The sequence below is a fragment of the Labeo rohita genome, chromosome 3 (genome assembly GCF_022985175.1).
Source record: "Labeo rohita strain BAU-BD-2019 chromosome 3, IGBB_LRoh.1.0, whole genome shotgun sequence".
Taxonomy (NCBI): domain Eukaryota; kingdom Metazoa; phylum Chordata; class Actinopteri; order Cypriniformes; family Cyprinidae; genus Labeo; species Labeo rohita.
In genome coordinates this window covers 19167613-19186220 of record NC_066871.1, presented here as the reverse complement: position 1 = coordinate 19186220, position 18608 = coordinate 19167613, and the positions used below count along the sequence as shown (strand labels likewise).

Sequence of the window (18608 nt, the reverse complement as noted above, 5' to 3'; positions counted from 1 at the left end):
TTAGTAAAACAGGCAACCGGAAACACAGTGAGCAGTCAGGGAAAACATGTATGAAGCGTTTAAAGGATAACTAGGGATGCAGCAGCACAGGTGTCGGCGGAGAGGTAGCAAAAGAGAGAGAATGTTCATTCATAATTTACATATTCATGTTGATACACACAGGAGGTATCATAAGGGAACAGGCAATACAGCAACTATCAGGAGATGCAAAAATATAACTGTTTAGACTGAATCCTTTTTCTGTTGTAACTGTATGTTTTTGTTAATTTTTTTTTTTCTTTCCTTTTACTGGTGTTTGTTTTTTCATTCTCTGTTTTGTGTAATATCTGCTGTGTCATCATTATAAGTAGCACAATGGTGTGTTGTACAAAGCACCACATCTCTTAACCCCACTCTGAAACGAATAAATCAAATGATCCTGTGTTGCACAGTGTAATTTGTTACCTCTGTTATTTTACCTATAAATAACATAGTGTGTCTCAAAATGTTTTAAGCTCAAATTAATGTTAATTTCTGGCAAGTATTATTTATTTGGATAGCATACTATAAATGTATTCAATAGAGAGAATTTAATTGTTTCCTGAAAAGTGTACTTTATTTAAAAAAAAAAAAAAAAAAAAAAAACTAAATGCATTTTCTTTTCCAATTTTCATATTGTCATACTGTGACAATTATTTATTATCTTTTTGCTTATTTTTGCTTAATTTATTGCTTAATTTATATTTATATTTTTATTTATTATATTTGTTATATTTGTTATTTAGAAAAATATACTATAAGTGTATAGTTTGTAAAACATGGTAGTTGTATTTTTTTGTCAGTTTTGTGTTTGTGTATATGAGTGTGTTAAAAGTGTTTATTTTCATATATATATATATATGTGTTTGAGTAACTATATATTATATATTATATATATATATAGTTACTCACAAACATGTAGTGAGTGATATATATATGAAAATGAACACTTTTAACAGGATTGAGTTGTGTATGTGCATGTGTGTGAGAAAGAGAGAGAGAAAGAAAAAAGTGTTCACGTGAGTAAGACTAATTCATTCTGTTCCTCATCACAATTCTAACCACACTTTTCATATACACATGTCATTAATAATAAAAAAAACACAGCTGGCAATATTTCTTTCAGATGATGACGATGATGATGATGATTATCATGAAGGATCTATTTGTTCATTGTGTGTCCACTGTGAGGTAGGATCCTCTGAGCTCTATTAGTCTAACGATATTCACTATTGTTTGTAGTCTAAGTATGCCTTCATTCAGCCTGTCTTCAGCCAGACTTGCATTGAATTTGGCCTTGATTTAGTCATTTTTTATTTCTTTCTCCCCTCAGCATTGCGACAGCTGTGATAAGTGCCCATGCAAAAAGGGAGACCGCTCTGAACACTGCGACTTCTGTGATGTGAGAAAACCACCACAAACACACATTTCCTAAATAACTACAAAACAGTTATTACTACACTACCACTCAAAAGTAGGATTTTTAATGTTTTTTAAAGAAGTCTCTTCTGCTCACCAAGCCTGGCTTATTTGATCCAAAGTACAGCAAAAGCAGTAAAATTTTAAAATATTTTTACTGTTTAAAATAACTGTTTTTTTTTTCATACATATATATATAAAATGTAATTTACTCCTGTGATTTCAAAGCTGAAATTTTGGCATCATTACTCCAGTCATATGATCTTTCAGAAATTTGAATATTCTGATCTGCTGCTCAACAAATATTTATTATTATTATTATTATTATTATTATTATGTTGAAAACATAACAAATATTTTTTGAACAGCAAATTAGTATTCAAATGATTTCTGAAGGATCATGTGACACACTGAATACTAGATTAATGGTGCTGAAAATGATGCAGGAATAAATTACATTTTAACATATATTTTAATAGAAAGCAGTTATTTTAAATAGTAAAAATATTTGCTTTGGCTGTACTTCGGATCAAATAAATGCAGGCTTGGTGAGCAGAAGAGACTTCTTTAAAAGAAAAAAAAAAATTAAAAATCTTTCTGTTCAAAAACGTTTGATTGGTAGTGTAAATACTGTATACTAAAGAACTCATTTCAACCCTCAAAAAAGTTGAGCTATATTACATGGTTACACTGTACTGTTTTTCCTAGGCTATCCAATCAAAATGAAAAATGTTGACTTGACAATGTCACTATTATGACAAACTTTTAAACTGATAGTCAGTTCATTGTTGTAAAAACTGTTTTTAATTAACTAATTTCAATTACCAGAATGCAATATTTGACCAAGTCCCACATTTTGCATTTAACCCTGTTAGCATATAATTTCCCCCAGTACATAAAATTTTGTATTCTTGAAATTTAAAGTCCTAAATTCTATTATTCATTCCTGTAACTCAAGCTGTTCTAAGAAATGTATGGTAAATTATTTAACATTTAATTTACTGAGCGTACAGTCCAACACCTGGAGAAAAACTAGTGCCTACTGAGTGATTAATGTAATTTCTTTATTAATGATTTTTAATTACATTTTATTTTTGTACCTGGTCCCTATTTTATACTGTTTTTGAGGCTTTTATTATCTAATCATGAAAAGTGCCACCAAAATACAGCATCAAATTAGCACATATCTGCCTGACAAAAAATTTACAATGCTCAAAGTTTAGAATGCTGAATAATAATGCATTTACTCTTTGAAAGAAATGACAATTAGATTTTTATTCAGAAAAAAAAAAAGATATAGAGTGTTGTAAATTGCACTTACTGTAGCAGCTCAGTGAGGCTAGAGGCTGTGTTTGTGCAGACAGACAGACTAAGTGTGCATTAATGACATGATGACTTGCATTAGTCACAGCAAGTGGGAGTCCAGGCCTGTAACAGTAAGTGTTTAAATGCAAATTATGTGGTTGTCTGAAGCTATAGATGTTTAAAGTACAGGGTGTTTTTTCCCTACAAAACAACATGCACATATTTACACAAACAATTATTTAGAAAAACATAGCATGGAATTATCAGGACACTTTAATTTCATGTCACGATCTTGTGTCTCTTCAGGACTGTGGAAAGTGCTACATGTGTCCTGTTTGTAATGTTGTCTGCAAGCCAGGTAAGAAACACACTACTACAACGATTTCATACATGCTATTTGAATTGTTTAGATAATTTAAATATCTGATTATTTTATGATCTCACTACATTTTTTTTCTAAAAGGTGGCTTTGTTGACTCTGTTTCTGGATCCATCTATAAGTAAGATAATATTCTCCTGCAAATAAACTTGCTACACTACTTGTGGTTATAACTGTAGTCATATAACGATATCCCCAATTATCTTCTATTGCAGGACCGTAGCAGACGTCTTTGATGATGATGATGATGACGACGACGATGACGACAACTAAACCCATTCGTCACCACTATGTGGCCAAAAGAGGAACGTGCATTTGGGCGCTGCGTTTCACAGATTTTATGATTTACACTGTAGCGTTATGTTCATTGTCGTTAAGTTATTTTTCTCTTTTTAATGTTATCACATCACACGCTACAGTCCGGTCATTACATACATATATGTGGAACTTAAATCATTTAATTACCTTAAATTGAATGTATTTAATTGAACAACATTTCCCTTTTAAACAGTCTTGTTATTAACATAAGTTATGATATGAAATGTAACTGCAAACCTAACTGTGTTGTTTTGAGACTACGTATGGAATAAAATGAGGGAACGTTTTACTTATGTGTTTTAATAATACTTTCAAAAATGTGCATTATATGAGTGTAGACAGTATATCATTTGTGAATGTGAGGGATGTCCTTACAGTCTTTGTTGAACAGATTGTGTTTTTCACTTTGCTGTCAATGTTTCATCTGACGAAAGTGATGATTAGTGATATGAAATATGGCCGTAAAGGGATGTTCCCCCCAAAAAGAAAGCTGTGTCATCGTTTACTCACCATCAAGATGTTTCAAAGTCGTATAATTTTCTTTCTTCAGCAGGAGAGGGCCTTTAGATATCTGATGCCAAATAAAAGTATGTTAATAAAAACATAAGCAGTCTAGCACACTATGCTCTCTGTATCATGTGGCTATGATTGGTCAATATACATTAATATTAAATAGTTTGTTTGACCACTTTCCATTTCAACCTTTTTGCTACTTTCACACAAATGCAAGCTGCTTATTGCCATTCTCTATCATACAACTTTAGACGATTAGCAACCATCTGTAGTAAAGAGGCTTTGAGGAATAAATACAGAGTTCTGCCATTAAACTCTAGAGGGCACAGTCCGATAGGTCTAACACAATCTGACCTAATGACGTGATCAAAATTCAGATATATGACTGGTGCTTGCTGTAGCAGTTTGCAGCGTGCTTCAGAAAGCCTCCACCTTCCCCAGCTCCACCTGTACAGCTCTGCTACGAGGTGATTCATGTATGTTATATGTGCAGCAGCAATATTTCTTACATGCTCACAGCAGATCTATTCCCCCAACACCAAAATACATTAACATTACCATGCCAATTCCTCCAAGAGTTGCCATCATTTGTAGGCATTATTTTGATTAAAGACTAGAACAGGTAAAAGGCACAAAGTTGGGAGGGCAAATGCAAAATAGAGATTAAATATGTTGGCTAGTACACAGAAATCTGTCTTACACTGAGGTAAAGAATAAAGGCCCGTTCACACCAGCTAAAACTCATCCACGCCAACAGACAACAACGGTCGCTGCAGTTATGTCATCTGTTGCTTAACTGTATGGCTGAATTATGATTGTCTGAAGGATTCTCATAGAATTAGAGCAATTATTACGTTTTTTTAAAGTTACAAGTATTGTTATGAGTGGTGTAGCAAGTAGCAACCACATCCAAAAACATCTGTACAGCCCCCCAAATGTTATAGGTTAATGTGGGCTCCAACACTCCTAACTGTTGTCTTTTCTGACATAAATCACATTACATGACTATTCACAAGCTGTTTTATTGACGGTATAATATAATATTATACGTGCAAGTTTGCTTGGTATTTATGTTAGTGTTTATGTCAGCACAGCAGTAACGGTGAGCCCATTAAATAGTATTGATTTAAACAATAATAATAATTCGACCTTCCGAGACGACTTTATATGACGTCATAGAGCCTTTAAAGCGATCTGGGGCCAGTTGCATAAACTTAGCCTCTATGTTAAGACAGTGTCTTAAGAGCTAGTTTGACCAGCTAGCAGTTAGCCAAAGGGTAATCAGTCTTATTTTTTGGATTCAACTTAGACTAATCTACATTTTTATGTAACTGAATTTAAATAATGACGACCAGCTTTAAAGAAAAAAAATAGCTGGCTTACTTTTAAGACTAGTCTTAACCTTTTATGCAACTGGCCCCTGGACAGAAGTGTTCTAAATGACTCTTGGTAAGTTCAGACTTGAGGTTCAGCGAAATATGTAGTCTACCTGTTTTCCTCGCGGAATTACTGACACTTTTAGTAATTCCGTGGTACTTTACCTGCCCACCGGCACAAGTTTGCAACTACTTTCACGTGCAGACCCCCCTGTAGTATGTAAAAGCTCGTGAAGTCTGTATAGTTCCCCCCTGCTGTAGGTGTGCAGGGGGGCCGCGTAGAGTCGTAAATGACCGGTGTGGTGTAGTGTGTTGTGTGTGGTGGGGGGGTGAGACACAGTGATTGACAGCCGGAGGACGGGGTGGTTATTCTCTCTACCCAAATGGGCTTTAATGGTTTATAGCAACCCCACCCGACCCCGCCCTTCGTTAGTAAAGTTTGTTAATCACTGTTAACACCTGCTATAAACCATATTTATTTGTAGATAAATCAAAAACAGACATCAAATACATATTCAAAGTATTGAGGAAAAAAATGACCAAAGAGTTCAAATACATGAAATTATATTCAATAAAATGCAATAAACTCAGAGCTGAAATTGAACTATTCTTGTGTTGTTGTTGTTGTTGTTGTTTTGATTTAATACTTCAAACTCATAATTCAAATCCAGCAAGATGTGATGCAGCATCCAAAGACTTCAGTGCATGTCTATATAAATTTGAAAATATAGTAGACAGAATACAAAAACAAATAAATCTTTATAAGTGTTTGTCACTTTTAATAACACAAATCATATCATTTAAATGTTGTCAATTTAATCACAAAATACGAACAATAAATGTGCCTTTCCGCTCTTCAGTGTGGTGTGAGATCAGTCGCCTCACATGTTCAAGCGGCATGTTTTCAACTAGTTACAACACAAAATGAATATGAATGAATATCAGAAGACATGTTGAAAAAACACTTAATAAAACATCATGTCTCATGACTTGATCAATCAGTGTTTCAAAAATCATAATTAAAACAGCTTGTGAATAGTCATAACAGCTGTAACAACATTTACCTCAGAAATGCCAATAATATAACTTTGCCAACATTGTTTTATTACCTTCATAAATCAGTAAGTTAACCACCACAAACTTTTTTGGAATAGGTGGAATTTTCATATTAATTATGCAATATAACACAATTTTAATCTTGTAATGTTGATTTTATTCTAAAAATATTATGACACCAAAACGCTGCCCAAAGTGCAAAAAGACAGAAAGAAAAAACAAAACTACTCACATTTTAGTCAGAATTAATTTTAATTAATTTAAATTTAATTCTCTGGGCCTTTCTTTCTGTAAATTCATCCACAATGACCTTGGTGTTTAAATGAAGGCTTCTTGTAAGAGAATTAAAATGAAAGAAAGGGTATTAAAATGGTAAAGATGTCACTGAAGCGGGATGTGATACAGTTCTGATGCAGTCAGATAGCTACCAACTTCATGTTTTTTTTTTTTTTTAATTATTTATTATTTTATTTGGCTGTGGCAGTGCAGCACGTTCTATGGCAGCGATATAACAAAAGCACACAAAAAACATTACGAGCCCTGTACATCACAATTTATGCCAGAAAACATTCCCTCTTTTAAGCCTTTTTTTTAAGTTAAATGCCCCCCTCAGGGGCCCCCAATCAGCCCAGGCCCATGCATGCACTTGCATACCCAGATGCCTGATTGTTATAATTATTTTCCTTAGTGTGAATTGGTTTTAAATAATAATAAATTCAAATCATTATTTTATGTCCATTGTGAAAGAAAAAATCATTTTACTCATCTATGTGCTTATGGAATATTGTGTAAGGGTCTGCGTTATTTAAACCTGCTATAAGAATGACATGAGAGAAGGGTATCAGGGCGCTAAATATAAAGATTTGATTCTTGGGAGTATGACATAGCAGAATGTAGTTATCTGACTCTTACTATGTGTGGAAAGTTACCGTTTAGGACAGTGGTTCTCAATCCTGGTCCTGGGGGCCCCCTGCTCTGCACATTTTGCATGTCTCCCTTATTTAACAAACCTGATTGAGATCATCAGCTCATTAGGAGAGAGATCCATGAACTGAACTGACGAGCTGATTATCTCAGTCAGGTGTGTTAAATAAGGGAGACATGCATAATGTGCAGAGCAGGGGGCCCCCAGGACCAGGACTGAGAACCACTGGTTTAGGAGATGTGAACCTTGAAGGCTGGGGAAGAGATATAAGTTGGAGTGAGCCCTCCCTTCTGGGTCGCATTCTGCAGCAACCTGTGTTTCTGTATGACTGTCTGACCTTCTTTGCAAAGAATTAATTTATAAAAGACATTTGACTGAGTTTGTCTCTTACTTTGGTGAGAGTCGGTTTGATTTTGCCACAACATCCATTTATGTTCTTATTTATTTATTTATTTTTTTAAATAGGTCATCTTTTGGGGGGTTATTCTGCTGAATAAGCAGACTGTACAGCTTCATGTGCACTATACTTTTTATTTTTTCATTGTTATTGTTAATGCCAAAGATATAAGTACAGAAAATATCAACATTACATACAAAGAGGTGACATTACAAGCAAAACACAAGCAAAAAATAAATAATTAATACAAAACGAAAGCTTTAAAAAAAAAAATTAACTGTTTTAAAAGCTTTAAGATTCTTGGAAGATGAAATAGTCTGAAAATACTATTGAACCGGGCGCGCGCATGACACCAGCGTTCTCTGCAAACTTTTATTCTGAAATTTATGACGAACCAGGAAGAGGAGCAAACGATACTTTCCGGTTCAGGATCATAAGAGGTAAACAGCAACTTCTGTGCTTATTTCCTCACTTTTTAATCTGCTATTAATCTATGATAGAACATATTGCGTTTGATTTGTGTTGTAACGTGTGGCGTCCGTTATGGATTCCCTGGTTATTTTCCTTCTCTCTGGTTCACTAAGCATTTATCCATCATGGGCCAGTGTGTGTTTATGTAAAACTGTGTGCGAAATCTGTTTACCAACCTCATAAAAATAATTAATTTTGTTCTGTTAAGGACAAGCATGACTCGACACGGGAAGAACTGCACAGCAGGCGCCGTTTACACTTATCACGAGAAGAAGAAAGACACCGGTAATGCAACCCTGCTGCTCTTACGTATTAAACGAAGAGTATGTACCATGAAATGATTAAAATGTAATTGCAATAACAAATTGTGCGTTTCCCTTCATATTTCCAGCCTCTTCTGGTTATGGGACTCAAAGTGTGCGTTTGGGGAAGGATGCGATCAAAGATTTTGACTGCTGCTCTCTCTCCTTACAGCCCTGCAGGGACCCTGTCATAACGTACGAGACACATTTGCACTCAAATAAAGCTGTCAGCAGCTTGGAGATGGGGATTAATGTGTGTTTGTGTTTGTGTTTGCAGTGAAGATGGATACTTGTATGAAAAAGAAGCCATTCTGCAATACATCCTTCACCAGAAAACAGAAATTGCCAAGAAAATGAAGGTTTGACCACCTTTTAGCTCTTAAACGTGAACGTCCTTTTATGTTTGTCTAACACACTTGTGTTTTTAAACTCAGGCATACGAGAAGCAGAAACAGGCTCTAAAGAGTGAAGGCCAGCTGGAGTCCAAGTCTGAGGAGCGAGAGCGAGCTGAGAAGTTCAAACAGAGAGAGAACAACATTGTCTCCAAGCCGATCAACCCCTTCACCTCAGGTGTGAAAACTAGACAAGGTGGTTTAAACTTAACAATAGCACAATGAGATTTCCTGCTTGATTATGTGTATACCTCATGTTTCTGCAGGGAAATCTAAGGACGGAGAAAGCCAGAAGGCCTCAACCAGCTCCTCTAGTTCTGACACAGGAGAGTCCAGTTCAGCTTCAGCTCTGCCCAGCTTCTGGATCCCCAGCCTCACACCAGAGGCCAAACCCACCTTGCTTAAAAAGCCCGTAAGTTTCTAGAGCTGTCACTTTACCCTCTTTGCCAGCCACGTGTCCCTAACCTTGGGTCTTCAGTAGTCGGATGTCATTCATGGAAGAGCATTACACAAGAGGTTGTGCTCACCCTGAAATCAGTTTGCGTGCCAAATACTCTTTTGGTCGGTTATGATGCCCTTGATTGGTTTGTTTGTTTATCTCTTCTCCACTCTGTGTGTTCAGTAGCACACACAGAGTGGAGAAGAGATAGGGGCCACTCAATTCAAGGGGCCACTCAATTCAAGATATACACCTCACAAATATATCAATGACTCTTTGACCTCATCTATTATTATTAACTGTTTTCTTCTTGCTTTTTCAGTCAAAGACAGTGTTGTGCCCCATGTCAGGACGTTCTTTGAAGATGAGTGATTTGATTTCAGTGCGCTTTACTCCACTGGACCCCAGTCTGGACAGAGTTGCCCTCCTCACACGCCAAGTAAGAAGCCCTAATTTTTGGGCTTTTCCTTCATTTTTCTTAATGCGTTTCTGTCTGTATATTTAATATGTTAATTAATAAGATTATATAATGTTTTTGAAAGAAAACCGTAATAATTGTGAAATAAAATTACAATCTTAAATGTTTTCTATTATAATTTTAATATTTTAAAATGTAGTTTATTCCTGTGATAGCAAAACTAAATTATCAGTAGCCAATTACTCCAGTCTTCAGTGTCACATGATCCTTCAGAAACCATTTTCAAGTAGGGATGTAGGAGCTGGTTGAAAATCGAAATATGTGACGGTGATGATTCAAGTTGTTTCAGATGTTAAACGAATCATGATTTTCTGCTTGATGTATTATTAAATACTAAAAACAGTTGAGGTCAAAGGTTTACATACACCTATTAATTATTTTACCAAAATAAGAGGGATCATACAAAGCGCATGTTATTTTTTTGTTAAGCACTGACCTGAATAAGATATTTCACAAAAAAAAGAGAAAATAATAGTTGAATTTATAAAAATGACCCCGTTCAAGTTACACACATGCTTGATTCTTAATACTGTGTTGTTGCCTAAATGATCCACAGCTGTGTTTTTTTGTTTAGTGATAGTTGTTCATGAGTCCCTCGTTTGTCCTGAACAGTTAAACTGCCCGCTGTACTTCAGAAAAATCCTTCAGGTTCCACAAATTCTGTGGGTTTTTAGCATTTTTGTGTATTTAAACCCTTTCCAACAATGACTGTATGATTTTGAGATCCATCTTTTCACACTAAGAACAACTGAGGGACTCATATGCAACTATTACAGAAGGTTCAAACACTCACTGATGCTTCAGAAGGAAACACAATGCATTAAGAGCCAGGGGGTGAAAACTTTTTTGAATTTGAAGATCAGGGTAAATTTCACTTATTTTGTCTTCTGGGAAACATGTAAGTATCTTCTGTAGCTTCTGAAGGGCAGTACTAAATGGGGAAAAAAAAAATATTTAGGCAAAATAAGAAAAATGTACACATCTTTATTCTGTTCAAAAGTTTACACCCCCCCGGCTCTTAATGCACCATTTTTCCTTCTGGAGCATCAGTGAGTGTTTGAATCTTCTGTAATAGTTGCATATGAGTCCCTCAGTTGTCCTTAGTGTGAAAAGACGGATCTAAAATCATACAGTCATTGTTGGAAAGGACAAACAGCGAACAGTTTAACTGTTTAGGAACAAGGGACTCATGAACAACTATCACTAAACAAAAAAGACAGCTATGATAGACGGGTAACAACACAGTATTAAGAATCAAGTGGATGTAGACTTTTGAATGGGGTCATTTTTATGAATTCAACTATTATTTTCTCTTGTGGAGTATAAACATCTTTTTATGTGAAATATCTTATTCAGGTCAGTACTAAATAAAAAAATAACATGCATTTTGTAAAATTCCACATTTTGCAGATTCTGCAAGGTGTATTAGACTTTTGACCTCAACTGTATTTCTGTATTATATGTTAAACAAACAAACAAACAAAAAAAAGGATTTACCTAAAATTTAAAATTGCTGCACATCTTTGCTAACAGTATTTTCAAGGTGTTCAGAGAATGTGTTTAGCTGTTCATAAAATGTTTTATGTGATCCTCAGGACAGATACGTGTGTGCAGTAACCAAAGACACGCTTGGAAACTCTGTTCCCTGTGCAGTTCTTAGACCCTCGTGAGTTTGGCTTTTAAACCGTTTATTCGGCAAGAATTGTTATGGATTTATACATTTTTATACATTTAGTCCTTCCTCTCACTTTCAGTTTCTCTCTCTCTTTTTGTTTCCTGTCTTTCCCTCAAGTGGAGCTGTAGTCACTATGGAGTGTGTGGAGAAGCTCATACGGAAAGACATGACTGATCCAGTGACTGGAGACAAACTGAAAGACAAGGACATCATACCCCTTCAGAGGGTGTGTATGAGAGAAATATTGCTATAAGGTGTGTCTGTGTTTTACAGATGCACAAAGTCAGTGTTTAAATGTCTGTCTTTGCTCTTCGGCAGGGTGGGACTGGCTTTGCAGGCTCAGGAGTGGACCTCAAAGCTAAAGAGGCCAGACCCGTTATGCAAGCATAAAGAGAGGATTGGACAACACTTTGACCCTGTAAATATTGTCATTCATTTTTCTGGACTTTTGTAGTCCTTTTGTTGTCAAATGTTTGGTGATGGGTAATTTGAGTGGATGTTGAAGTTATATTTTTCCTGGCTCACAAAGATACTATGATGTTTACACAATATACAGTAGATGTTTTTTGTTTTTTTTTAAATAAATAAATCATTCATTTTACACAATTCAAAAATCACATGTCTTATTTTAATAGTTTTAAAAGACATTCAGGGTTTTTGTGGTCATAATGAGGTTAAAGTTCATCATGTTCTTCTACCAGGGTTCCATAGTCAGTTATAGTGCTGACTTTAATGAAATCCATTTTATCCATGATCTCACTGAAAGAGAGACGACCATCCTGGGAATGACATTAAAGACACAGACACAGTTTGGAAAATGCAAATAACAAAGAATGATTTAGCTTAACTATTAAAAAATATATAAGCTGATTAACAATTAGATCTCTTATCAGAATGCAGTGTAATGTCTTTGTGAGAACACTTAAATTAAACCCCAGTCCACAATTTTAAAAAACCAACATGGCTTTATTTAGAATTCACAGAGAGAAAAATGTTCCACCAATACAGTGTCAAATCACTTTTGTCTCCTCCCATCTACTGAATCCCCGCCCCTCTTTCCCTCCCTCTGGCTTCATTTTTCCTCGCCTATGCCTCTTTTTCATGCAAGTGATATGTTAAATGTAAAATCACAGACCACTAATGTGACATTTACTTTGTGACAGTCAAAACACAGGGCTGTTATTGTGAATACTGATGCATCTGGCCCTGTATTCAGTGCTGAATTCCTGAGCATCTCTCGAGTGGAAGACATCAGTCCATTTCCTCACAATTATCAAGCTGGAGTGTTTGTTCATAAGGAATGTGAAGTGTTCCTTATGATTGTGTTTCATAGGATGAAATGTGTTTGACAATAAATAAAATTTGGATCTGTCTCACTAAGATATATACAGTTGAGGTCATATGTTTACATACAGCTTGCAGAATCTGCAAAATGTTAATTATTTCACCCAAATAAGAGGGATCATACAAAATGCATGTTATTTCGTACTGACCTGAATAAAGTATTTCACATAAAAGACATATACATATAGGCCACAAGAGAAAATCATAGTTAAATTTATAAAAATGACCCCATTTAAAAGTTTACATACGCTTGATTCTTAAAACTGAATGATACACAGCTGTGTTTTATTGTTTAGTGATTGTTGTTTATGAGTCCCTTGTTTGTCCTGAACAGTTAAACTGCCTGCTGTTCTTCAGAAAAATCCTTCATGTCCCACAGATTTGCTGGTTTTTCAGCATTTTTGTGTATTTGAACCCTTTCCCTCAATTTGAACAGGCTCATTTTTATAAATTCAACTATTATTTTCTCTTTTATGTCAAATATCATAATCAGGTCAGAACTAAATAAATTATTTTGGTAAAATAATTACCATTTTGCAGATTCTGCAAGGTGTGTGTAAACTTTTGACCTCAACTGTAGCCTTCACTGAAGCCTAACCCCTAACTTTTATTTTCATATTTTGAATTTTATTTTATTTTAACTAGCTTTTATTTTCATATTCAGTCTTCTTGCCTACCCCCCAAATATAATGCCCTCCCCTGCACCCAGATATCCCAGCATTAAAGTTCATCGTGTCTTTTGGTGAGATCCTCTCCGTAATTAGTCGCTTGGCTCCCGACAAACATGTTCCAGTTTGCCAGAATCTCCTTCTTTGTGATTTTGTCATCCTGGTTAGTCAATTACATCAAGCGTTTGGAAGATTAAAAGAAAGAAGACAAAGGTAATGATTCAATTAAAATTGATTTTCAGTTATTATTATTGGCATTCATGCATAATTGCAAATTAATGATGCCACCCACGTTTAGACCCAGTCACTTACATTGTCTTTATCAGTTTCATGAATGAGATGCCGGGCCTCATTATCAGCATGGTCAACCTCTGTAGGCAGGATCCAATGAGATACTTCACTGGCATCAAGATAACCATCCTAACGAAAGCAAACAAATCATGAACCATGAAAGAATAGCCAGGAAACACTCCCAGGTGATGCTGATTGATTTCTTTCCCACTGCATACCTTGTTCATGTCTCTGAACTCCGAAAAGTGTTTCTTTTCTGTTGTGACCCAATCCGGTTCACTCTCTCCACTTTCAGGGGTGTACATGTCCCCTAGGGTCGAAAGGAGCACATGCACATTTTCAATTCATTTGGCCACATAATTTCAGTTGTAACGTAAGCTTTCGTCTTTCAGGTGAACAGTGTAGACATTTACCAATGTATTCCTGCAGATCAATCTTGCCATCACCATTTTTGTCAATGTCTTCAATTGTTTCCTGTAACAATGAAGAATCAAAGTTTGCAGTGATCTGACAGCAAAGTAAATAAGCTACAGTTTTTACATTCTGCAGAATCTTCTAGAAACCCTCTTCCTTAAATTCTTTATTACTGTCAGATCACACACATTTGACATAGTGAAAATGTGATCAAGAGATATTGGTCTATACGTAGTTTCTGCATGTAAGTCTTTTCAACATGTATTAAAGGGGTCATCGGATGCCCATTTTCCACAAGTTGATATGATTCTTTAGGGTCTTAATGAAAAGTCTATAATATACTTTGGTTAAAAGTTCTCAGTAGTAGTGTAAAGCAACACCCTTTTTACCTTGTCAAAATGAGCTCTGCAAAAATCATCTCATTCTGATGGATTGTTCCTTTAAATGCAAATGAGCTCTGCTCGCCCCGCCCCTCTCATCTGTCTGTGGAGTGACAAGCTGCTCTGAGAGATTGTTTACTTTTAGCCGTGAAACTTGCTAACTAGCACATTATTAGTAAGGGTGATTGCAGAGATTCATAAAAAAAACCTTACACTCACTTCTGCTGTAAGTGAAGCTGGATCACGAATGATTTGCGCATTTATGTAGATCGGGAGTCGCATTCCCTTCACAAACAAATGTAATCTACTGCATCTTCAGCAGTTCAGATGTCGGGAGTAAATGACGACCACTATGTTCATTATTACATCCAGCAACACAACACCTCAATCGCTCAATCGGAGATATTCTTGTCTAACTTACATCCGTGCTCCGGCATCGAAACAATGGAGGTCGGACTGTTACAGCTGATTTAGAGCGGGTCTGAGGTAAGACGCTCATGTCAATCAACTATTGTGGGAGCGGCCTCTGTCGGTGATGCCACACGGCACCTGAGAATGGCTCGATTTGAAAAAGGGGATATTATTAAATCACAGAACTTGGCCACTTGGTGGCGCTATTACAGGGGAAAAAACATAGAAATGCTATAACTGCTCATCATGAAAATTGGTGTGCACGGTCTTGGTCCAAAGTGCCACAAGTGTCTATAAGGACATTTGCATATCTCAAAAAACATGGCCGCCTTTGGCTAACAAAGTTTGAGCACCTGTTAGACAAGGTTAACGGAGGCCAATTGGAACGTAACTCGGTGTGTCGACTCAAGGCCCCAAATGTCAGAGAAATCTGGAGGAAATCGGCCATTAAGGGGCAATATCACATTTTTCAAGGGCATAAACAATTGCACATTGTGCAGTTTTTCGCACATATGCACAATATTTGTATCATACCATGGAACTCCTCATTCTTGACAACTTTGCCTCTAGAAATACTGCTGTCAATCAAATCGTGAATGATTAAGATGTCAAAAACCTACTTTTACAAACAAGTCCTAGGTTTTTTGCTCAATCTGGGAAAAAACACTGCAGTACAATTTCCTGGACTCTAATAACTACCAAAAAAAGTTTACATTTACCCTTTGGGAGGCTATAATGGGGTTGTTTAGAAAAGGGGCAGTCCAAATTTTCCCAATACACTATATAGCCTGAAGGAAAACTTAAGCATGAAAGTTTGAAGGAGATCAGACCACAGCTGGCGCTATAACAGTTAAAAAGAACTCAAAAACACTGTATTTCTATGATAAATGACCTCGACTTCGCTAAAAATGCTTTTTAATTATTGATTTAGGTGGGTACAGCCTTGCTAAATAATGTATTGTCTTTTTCCTAATATGCTTAAATGCCTTAAGTGCTTGAACCCCGGTAATAGCTGCTTGCAGCTATATTTAAAGTTGTTTCTGTCAAACATGCTAGTATAAATGCCTTCTGCTTTACTCTGTGTACCTGTATCACAATGTCTCTCATGTAGTCAAACTCCTCTGGATGGAGGAAGGCAGTGAACTCTTCTCTGGTAGCAACACCGTCACCGTCTCGGTCTGCGGACTTGAATCGTCTTTCATCTCTAGTGAGCATGGCTTTGTAACTCGCCTTATCTTCCACATCATCAAACTCTGTATCTGGAATACAGTAACACAGTACATCAACCATCAACACTCTTTAGTTTTGCAGTATGTATTGGAGTGTAAAGTCTAAACATCTGTTTAACATTTTTAGTATTGAAATGAAATACTAACTTATCCGAAATGCAATAGTTTCTTTTTGTGAAGCGGTAAATACATAACCCCCACATCAACAGCTGTTTCTCAGTGAAAGTCACATTGTTAGTAGCCACACCCAAATTCAAAGGCTTGTTCTAGTTACCCATATAATATCCATAGGTGGTGTTCTTGTACTCGATCCAGCCAATCTTGCCATCTTTGTTCTGGTCGTACTCTTTCCAGTGCTTGTTCACATTCTCCTCGATGTACCTCCTCTGTCTGTGCTTGATCCAGTAGTGTAGCTCAGCATGACTGATGAAGCCATCCTTATCTGTGTCAATCCTATCCACGATTTTTCTGCATGGGGAATATACCAAAAAATACAAAGTAAGACACATATTATTATTCTCATATTTACTGTACTATTCTCGTGTGTCTATTTTTACCCTAGTCTCTCTTTGCTCTCCTCAGGGCTTAGCTGGTCAAAGGTCTTGGCTTCCTCTTTGCCCAGGAAGGCCTCGTGGTCATACTGGTATCCATGGGCATCATCGTGAACATGGTCGCTGAGGTCAGGCTTATGATGTACACGCTTCTCCTGTGCAGGCACAGCAACTGTGACCCCAACGAACAGGGCAAGTGTCCCTAAAAAGAGCAGCTGCATATTCTCCCTAAGGAGTGTGTGTGAGAGAGAAAGATAAAGATTTAATAAATTCTCTCTGCCCTGAAAAAAAAGGATTATGCACACTAACACACAAAGCCATTGTGTTTAGCAATGAAAATTTAATTTTATCATCAGTGGTCTTGTTCAGTTTTAAACTTAATAAAACAACTTTCTGAATAAGCATCACATATTGTACGTTAAATCATAATGATATAAAACAAGAACAGGCATATTAAATCTAAAAAATAATGCTTTGTATTATGCAGTGATTTATAGTGGATAATGACTATTGAAGGAACTGTTCAAAAACAATTGACATTAATAAACTGCAGTGCAATTTAAGTTTAAAATCAAAACTTTTTTTAATCTAAAACTGTATAATGACTTACCAAGCCTGCAGTGATTTCTGCTTGAGTACACCCCTTTATCCTAAGTTGAGGAGTACGCGTTGGCACTGTTCTTCTTTAAAGTGCACGTAAAAGTGGGTGGAGCAGCCACGTTACGTGCCCTCAAAAATGCGTTACTGACATGAAAAACAGCCAATTATAAGACGAGATTGGGCGGGGCAATGAAATATTCTAAATTCAATTGGCTGCGAAACGCCACGTTGACACGCGAACGCGCATTCATAGAGGCAGGCGCGTTTTGGCAAATTGGGAAAAAAGTTTTGAGGACAGCTTATTATTGATTGCATTCTATTCAGTTAATAAAAATAAATGAAGATAAATGCATGTTAATCTCAATGTAACATGCAAACTGTGTTCATTAAGTTTTTAATGCGTTAAAGTTCATATTCTGGTCAGTGGTCTTTAAATTACGCCTGTAATAATAATATAAATACTACTTAAAATGTGTTGAGTGTAAACGTCTTTTTTCTTTTTCCAGATATATAGTGTTAAATTGCTGCCGCAATTACACATGATATTTCATAGACCAATACCAATACTCGAATCAAAACGTACATTTCGCCAAATCTATAAACTCTCCTCCTCAAATCCTTTTTCATTTTCATTTCACACAAGTTAAACGTCTCGCATATGGTATATCAGCATGTAAGTATAGTTATTTCTTCAAAACATGATATTCTTTTATATACTTTAATCCTTCCTTTTAAATCTGAACCGCTGGCATGCACTGTTCAGAAAGTTGAGATCCAAAATAGTCATTTGTTTGAGGTCAGTTTGACATCAGGTACAACGCTGAAAATAGAGCAGCAGTGTGTACACAAATCAAAATGTATTACATTTTATTTATGTTTTATGCCTTCTTTTTATGTCTTATATACTTTAAACTGCAACTTTCTCATATGTTACATCATACTTCTGTCAGATGCATACATTTGTCACACGCTTTTCTTCATACACGGTATGTTATTAGTATCCTTGGGAATCAAAACTAACCTTTGTTATGCTATCATCATGCTGCCAGTAGAGATATATGTCTAGAGAAGAAGTAAGGTTAGGTACTTACCTGCTTGAGCAGGCATTTTCCCTGCTGTTTTAAGAAAAAATCTCCATCAGTTCTGCTCTATAAACATGGTAAAATGTGTTAAATTGAGCATCATCAAATTAGTCAAAATATTAAATAAACAAGCACACACACACAGAATTGCTTTACCACTTTTTTGGAGTGTTTT

General features: G+C 36.0%; 3 protein-coding genes across 4 annotated transcripts in view; 2 read left to right on the top strand and 1 right to left on the bottom strand.

The window, feature by feature from the left end:
- LOC127163534 (protein PFC0760c) overlaps positions 1–3728 on the top strand; it is a 5849-nt gene extending 2121 nt beyond the window's left edge. Inside the window, 5 exon segments of the mRNA XM_051106794.1 lie at positions 1145–1209; positions 1352–1420; positions 3049–3100; positions 3206–3242; positions 3337–3728. Of these exon segments, the coding sequence (XP_050962751.1) occupies positions 1145–1209; positions 1352–1420; positions 3049–3100; positions 3206–3242; positions 3337–3394 (281 nt within the window). The 3' untranslated portion in view covers positions 3395–3728.
- Positions 3729–8008: 4280 nt separating this feature from the next.
- On the top strand, positions 8009–12077 carry nosip (nitric oxide synthase interacting protein). The gene is made up of 10 exons (XM_051106793.1): positions 8009–8146; positions 8386–8462; positions 8569–8674; positions 8757–8838; positions 8914–9049; positions 9138–9283; positions 9633–9749; positions 11384–11454; positions 11581–11689; positions 11782–12077. The coding sequence occupies exons 2-10, from the start codon at positions 8393–8395 to the stop codon at positions 11851–11853; spliced, it is 909 nt and encodes a 302-aa protein (XP_050962750.1). The 5' UTR covers positions 8009–8146; positions 8386–8392; the 3' UTR covers positions 11854–12077.
- On the bottom strand, positions 12060–17473 carry rcn3 (reticulocalbin 3, EF-hand calcium binding domain). Of its 2 annotated transcripts, none has more exons than XM_051106790.1 (8): positions 17362–17473; positions 16758–16979; positions 16475–16668; positions 16058–16230; positions 14180–14240; positions 13985–14076; positions 13788–13895; positions 12060–12242 (listed from the first exon to the last, which is right to left on the bottom strand). In XM_051106790.1, exons 2-8 carry the CDS (start codon positions 16970–16972, stop codon positions 12138–12140), a joined length of 948 nt encoding a protein of 315 aa, XP_050962747.1. In that variant the 5' UTR covers positions 16973–16979; positions 17362–17473; the 3' UTR covers positions 12060–12137. The 2 variants fall into 2 exon arrangements, with proteins under 2 accessions (XP_050962747.1, XP_050962746.1); XM_051106789.1 differs by lacking the exon at positions 12060–12242 and adding an exon at positions 12911–13635.
- Positions 17474–18608: the final 1135 nt, after the last annotated feature.

Coding starts and splice junctions, on each gene's coding strand:
- rcn3 (XM_051106789.1), bottom strand. CDS start 16,972: ATGCAGCTGCTCTTTTTAGGGACACTTGCCCTGTTCGTTGGGGTCACA. Junction 14,241..16,057: donor TGAGAGACATTGTGATACAG/GTACACAGAGTA, acceptor TCATTGTTACAG/GAAACAATTGAAGACATTGA. Junction 13,636..13,787: donor ATGAAACTGATAAAGACAAT/GTAAGTGACTGG, acceptor TTGACTAACCAG/GATGACAAAATCACAAAGAA.
- nosip (XM_051106793.1), top strand. CDS start 8,393: ATGACTCGACACGGGAAGAACTGCACAGCAGGCGCCGTTTACACTTAT. Junction 8,839..8,913: donor AAATTGCCAAGAAAATGAAG/GTTTGACCACCT, acceptor TTTTAAACTCAG/GCATACGAGAAGCAGAAACA. Junction 9,050..9,137: donor GATCAACCCCTTCACCTCAG/GTGTGAAAACTA, acceptor ATGTTTCTGCAG/GGAAATCTAAGGACGGAGAA.